This window comes from Galeopterus variegatus, unplaced genomic scaffold (genome assembly GCF_000696425.1).
Source record: "Galeopterus variegatus unplaced genomic scaffold, G_variegatus-3.0.2 Scaffold1925, whole genome shotgun sequence".
In the NCBI taxonomy this organism is placed as follows: domain Eukaryota; kingdom Metazoa; phylum Chordata; class Mammalia; order Dermoptera; family Cynocephalidae; genus Galeopterus; species Galeopterus variegatus.
In genome coordinates, this window is record NW_007728036.1 from 152,086 (window position 1) to 158,726 (window position 6,641).

The 6,641-nt window shown below is 37.4% G+C and overlaps 1 protein-coding gene across 1 annotated transcript in view; it reads left to right on the plus strand.

The window, feature by feature from the left end:
- The window catches only part of TNKS2 (tankyrase, TRF1-interacting ankyrin-related ADP-ribose polymerase 2), a 63,178-nt gene extending 56,992 nt beyond the window's left edge, over positions 1–6,186 (plus strand). The window contains exons 26-27 of the mRNA XM_008579616.1: positions 2,726–2,882; positions 3,717–6,186. Of these exons, the coding sequence (XP_008577838.1) occupies positions 2,726–2,882; positions 3,717–3,779 (220 nt within the window). The 3' untranslated portion in view covers positions 3,780–6,186. The remainder of the gene's footprint in view (positions 1–2,725; positions 2,883–3,716) is intronic.
- Positions 6,187–6,641: the final 455 nt, after the last annotated feature.

Sequence of the window (6,641 nt, forward strand, 5' to 3'; positions counted from 1 at the left end):
AATTACTACTGGGCCGGCCCGGTGGCGCACTGGAGAGTGTGCCGCTTGTGAGCGCGGTGGCGCTCCCACCGAGGGTTCGGATCCCATGTGGAGACCGGTTCCCGCTCACTGGCTGAGCGCAGTGCAGGCGCAACAGCGAGGGTTGCGATCCCGTTGCTGGTCCCCGGTACGGGCGCAACACCGAGGGTTGCTATCCCGTTACCGGTCAGTAAAAAAGACAAAAAAGGGAAAAAAAAAAAATGCAGGTTCCTGGGCCCTACCCCCAGAGTTGCTGTTGTAGTAGGTCTGGAATGGGGCTCTAGAACTTGAATTTCTACCAAGCTCCCAGGTGATGCTGTTTTTGATCGGGGATCTAGGAAAAACCCTAAAGCAGTACTTCTCAACCTTGGCAGTGCATCGGTATCACCTGGGGAGCTTTAAAAACTGCTATTGCCTGCGTCCCACCCTCAGAAATTCTCATTTAATTGGTCTAGGGTATGGTCTGGGCATTAGGATTTTTAAAAAGCTTCCCAGCTGATTCCAGAAGGCCGCCGGGATGAAGAACTGCAGTCCTAGAGAGAAACAAGGTCTTTTTGTTGTTGTTTTTGTTTTGTCCTTGTTGTTTTCCCCTTTAAATTTAGAGTTCTGTAGGTGTTACAGAGTAGACCCTCCTGGATATGACCTCCCACCTACTTCTTTTTTAGATTATGTATTGGACTGGTTAGGAGGCTTTTAATTTCCTGAGATTTTGTAATTTTTTTTTTTTTTTTTTTTTAAAGATGACCGGTAAGGGGATCTCAACCCTTGGCTTGGTGTTGTCAACACCATGCTCAGCCAGTGAGCCAACCGGCCACCCCTATATAGGACTCGAACCCATGGCCTTGGTGTTATCAGCACCACACTCTCCCGAGTGAGCCACGGGCCGGCCCAGAGATTCTGTAAATTGAATGCTACTGTTTTTACTTGTCATATGTGGTCTGAAGGTTAATTAGTTCTGATTATTAGTAATAAGCAATGTTCTTGTAACTCCCCTAAAGTGTCTTTGGAACTGAATGCTTGGTTGTCTGGAAGTAAGTTTATTAATCTAAGACTTCTGTATCCTGGATTATCATGGGATTGATTGTGAATATAATAAAAAAATCTTCTAGAAATGCTAAGAAGGTTTTCAAAGGTCAAATTTAGAATAAAAAGTGTGTAGCCTCTCTTCCTTGGAAAATAGAACCATCAACTGGTTCACCAGAATCTTCTGTTCTCTTCTAAGAAGAAAAGAAAAAAGAAACAATGAGGTAATACTGAAAAGTTCTTTGGAACCAAGAAAGGCCAGTGACATGTATCCTGCAGGGGAGTAGGAGAGTAATCTACTTAAACTGATTGTAAGGGGAGACCTGTCTAAAGAAGTAACCTCTTTTCACCTGAAGCTGAAAAATAAATGGGTGTCAGCCAGTTAAAGAGTGGTAAAGTACATACTTTTTTGGATAATAGAGAAAATTGTATGGATGGAGGCAGGGAGATAAGTTTGGTGTTTGTGGAGGAAGAAAATTAATGTGCCTGGGGCATAATGAACATAAAATAAGATTAGAGAAATCAGAGCCATTGAAGAGAATTTGGATTTTCTTCTAGTGAGCAGCTTCTAAAAGATTTTAAGCACAAAAATGACGTGATCTGATTTATGTTTGTTTGTTTTGATCACTGGTTGCTTGGATGGAAAATGGTTTGGACAAGAGTTAGAGTAGAAACAGGAAGACTGGTTAGGAGGCCATTGTTATAGTCCAGGTGGAAATTTTGGTGAATTGGGCTTTAGCAGTGGGAGTAGAACTAAGAGAAGTAATGGACTTCAAATATATTTTGAAGGTGGAATCCACTGGACTTAGTTGGATAAATGTCCAACTTTACAAGGCACCTCATTGAAGCCCCTTAAACCTCTTCCTTCCGGGGCCGGCCCGGTGGTGCACTGGATAGGTGCGCCGCTTGGGAAGCGCGGCGGTGCTCCCGCCCGAGGGTTCGGATCCCACATACAGACCGGTTCCCGCTCACTGGTTGAGTGAGGCGCGGGAGCGACCCCGAGGGTTGCGATCCCGTTGCTGGTCCCCAGTCCAGTACGGGGCCAACACTGAGGGTTGTGATCCGTTGCCGGACACGGAAAAAGACAAAAAAAAAAAAAAAACCTCTTCCTTCCCATTTGGCCTATGATTTGTGTTTTTGCTGGGTTAGAAAAAAGAAGATAGAGTCTGCATCTCTATAATGTTATTATGTTTTTCAGGTTTTATAGTTAAATTAAGGATTAACTAAATTGACACTTTCATTAATAAGAGGAATAGAGCTGGCCAGTTAGCTCAGTAAATTAGAGCATAGTGTTGTTCAAAAAAGAAGACAGAGTCTGCATCTCTATAATGTTATTATGTTTTTCGGGTTTTATAGTTAGATTAAGGATTAACTAAATTGACAATTTCATTAATAAGAGGAATAGAGCTGGCCAGTTAGCTCAGTAAATTAGAGCATAGTGTTGTTAACACCAGGGTCGAGGGTTTGGATCCCTGTACTGGCCTGCCACAAAAAAAAAATAATAATAATAATAACGGTAGTAGAAGACATTCTTACAAAGTTCTTTATAGGGCAAAATGATGAAAACAATCATAAGTGTTTATCTGTAAATGCATTTTTAAAACTTACGCATGTACAAAAATAAAAATTGTCATATTTGTGTGTCAAATTTGTCTTCAGATGATCTTTTCCTTTTACCTTATAGGCAGCTGCTCTTTTGCCGAGTAACCTTGGGAAAGTCTTTCCTGCAGTTCAGTGCAATGAAAATGGCACATTCTCCTCCAGGTCATCACTCAGTCACTGGCCGACCCAGTGTAAATGGCCTAGCATTAGCTGAATATGTTATTTACAGAGGAGAACAGGTAATTCAGTTTTATTCGTTCATCTTCAAAAATGCTATAGAGCCATACCTTAACTACTTCTTACTAATCTCTTAAATTGACAAGGCATATTTGCCTTAGGAACTGGATTTTTTAAGAGATTTGTTTGGAAGTAATTTCAGACTTAAAAAGTTATAAAACTAGTAAAGAGAATTCCCTTATGCTCTTTACCTAGTTTTCCCAAACGTTAACATTTTATCATTCTCTCCCTTTCTCCTTCCGTGCATGTGTGTGTGCATGTGTGTACACATATTTTTTTGTGTGAACTGTTTGAGAGTAAGTTACAGGCATGTCCCTTTACCCCTAAATTCAAAATGTGTATTTCCTAAAAACAAGCACATTGTCTTAAAATTATCAAAATCAGGAAAATGCTATTGATATTATATCTCACCTACAGACCTTATTCAGATTTTGCCAATTGTAGTGAATCTCTTTTTAGCTTCTATAAAATGTAATTAGTCAGAATCCTGTATTTAATAGTTAACTTGTCTGTAGCAGAATGTATAATTCGCTCCTGCTCTCAGTGACACAGATCCAGTCAAAGCAGTTCTACAGCATTCTGAACTTGTTCTAGAACATGCTTGTTAGTTACTAAAAACAGACAGATGTGTAGTTAGTACTCATTCTAGACCTGCTGATTGAGAATCTAAAGGATTGAAGTCAAGGAAAGGGTGTTTTGAGAAAAGGCCCTTAGCTAATTCTGATCCACAACACTAACTTAGAAACTCCTCCCTAAAGATAGGAATTCTTATGAAAAATCTCCTTATCCTTCAAGAAAATTCGTTTACCAATATTTGAATTAATCTTCTCTTCCAGGCTTATCCTGAATATTTAATTACTTACCAGATTGTGAGGCCTGAAGGTATGGTCGATGGATAAATATTTAGTTGCTTTAGGAAGTTAATTTCATTTAACCTACAATCATTGAAGCAGCTGGTGGCCTCGAAGTTTTACTCCTTTGCTGAAAAAAAGTCATCTTGCCAACAGGCCTGTGGCAAAAAGATAAAAAATGTGAAAGAAGTTTAACATTCTGACTTGATAAAGCTTTAATAATGTACAGTGTTTTCTAAATATTTCCTGTTTTTCAGCACTTTAACAGATGCCATTCCAGGTTAAACTGGGTTTGTCTGTACTAAATTATAAACAGAGTTAACTTGAACCTTTTATACGTTATGGATTGATTCTAACAGAAACTGTAATACCCTCAACAGAACTCATTTTACTAATACAGTACTGTGTTCTTTAAAACACAGCATTTACACTGAATACAATTTCATTTGTAAAACTGTAAATAAGAGCTTTTGTACTAGCCCAATATTTATTTACATTGCTTTGTAATATAAATCTACTGTTTCAGAACTGTAGCGGTTTACAAGTTTTTTCATATGTACTGCTCATCTGCACTTCATCTTGCATCATCACGATTGAGAAGTCTTTACAGTTGATTCCAGAGGCTATGTTGAGTTATTAGCAGAAACTTTGTTGGGAAAGATTGATTTATCAGATTTAATTTGCTGTTGGAAGCATTTGTCTCTCATTAGAAATCTTTCTTATTTCAGAATTTATGGATACTCTGGGGATTTAATTTGCGATACTTTTATATGTTTAAGACACACATTCCAAAGAGCTCTAACTATGATAGGCCCTGAGTACTAAAGGAGCTTCTTTGCTGGCTTCAAACTCTAGGTTTCGTGTTAGAAAAATCTTTTAATGCCATTATCTGAAAGGAATTAGAACAAATGCTCCTATTTTTTAGAGAGTCTAAGTCCTACTATTGAACAGTTGTGGTGTTCCTTTCATGGAATATAAATAGCAAGTTAAATTTCAGAGGTGGGAAGGGTAATCCTGGATAATTTCCCAATCTGTTTTAATTACCTTAAAGCAAAAGGGAAAAACCAACAAATGGGATTGGGTAGTTCTTTATCCTAAGTATTTTTTTTCCTGTTCTTTTTCCTTGCCCTTATTATTATATTTATAACCGGTCTATGCATCATGGGTAAACTGAATGCAGAACCATAAAATATAGGTGTCTCAGCCCGTTCCTGGCCTGTATGGGCAAGTACAGTGAGATGGGTGCTTCCTGCTCCTGGGTTGCCTCTCCATGACTTTATGCCCAACTGGTAATGTGCTTTTGGTTTGTGCACCACGTGGTGACCGGGCTGGTGTTCAGTTTGGCAGCTATGGAGGGAAGTACTATCCCATAAAATGCCATTCCTGACTGTTTTCTAATGTAAAACTATCTTTTACGTGAAGCATGCTCATGCATCTTGGTACAGAGACATACATTACAGCTTGGCAGTCTATTTTATTTGTTGATTGCAGCTCCCTCAGAAGTCAAGGGAAGATTTTTCCACACTTAAGTCTTTGTAAATGAGGATGTTCCCCTTTACTCTCCATATCAGCTCACCTTTGTTTTACATTTATTTAGTCTCTAAATTAACTGGTCCTTTGAAGTAATTTGTACCTAGAGTGCTAGAAAATCATGTTTCTTGTCCTAAGTAGAGTTAATCAGGGTAATTGCGTATCTGGAGTTGTTTCTATCATGTAAATTGTGATCATTATTTAAGAACTAAATCCACTAAAGTGCTTTTTTACAGCTCTCTCCTAATTGAAAATATCCTAAAGTTATTTCTTAGAACACCAATGGAGTATGCCAAATTTTATATAAATTTTTCAGGTTCCCTAAGCTTCCAGGTTTTAATAATTAGATAATGAGATGAATTAATGAGGTTTATATTTACATACTTTATTTCTCAGCATTTAGCCCATATTATTCACCATATGAGTGAATCTGGAATTGCTTGTCATGTAAAATCATCATGGTCTATGAGTTTATGATAAGGCAAACGGTGTTATTTCATCTAATTCATTGCTTAGTGTGTTGTTTTTCCATGAATGATTATATTGTGGTTAATATGTTAGCATGGCAGTATTTTCAGATAGCTTTTTTTTGTTTTGGGAGATTGGAGTTTTGGCATTGGGGGGGAGGCAGTTAGTACTTTGCATGAAATACCTTACTCTATAATGATGGAATTGCCTTTTCTTTTGTGTTGTGATTTTTTTTTTTTTTTTGAAGTGAATTTAACTTTTTGTGCAAGTAGTGCTATTATACCCATTTTGAGTGTCTTACTTGTACTGTATCACATTCCATACCTTCATTTAATTCTTAATAAACTTTTCACTTGTTTTTCTCAGTAGCATGATTAATTACCAGAATAGTATAAATGTGTTGAGTGGTCTTTGAGAAAATGGGTTAAGATTAAAATAAACCATAACTGCAGGAAAACGGTGTGCTTTTGAGTCTAATAAAGTGATAAAGAGCACAGTTTGAAGTTTGAAATACTGAATGTTGTAGCCATACTTATGCAGATGTTCTAGGATAAAAGTAACTGTAAGATGCTTTTTAGACATTTAGTTTGTCTAGTACAACTTTGAGTAAACCATAAAGCTCACTTCCTGGGAAATCAATCATCTTAACTTATGAAGAGGAATATATTTTTCTTTTCTATGTCATATAAAAACATTCTCAGTAAGTGTCCAGATCTCAAAATTAGTGACATTTATTACTCTTGAAAGAAATTATAGTAGTATATGTATTTCAGATTTCATTATGTGAAGTGTCCTTGTATGTGATCAGTTCTCTGCTTTCCATAATAAGAGAATGAAGGTGCAAATAATCCATAAGTCATTTGGCTTTAAATATATTTATTTAGCAGATTTATCTTCCTGCTTCATTTAGGA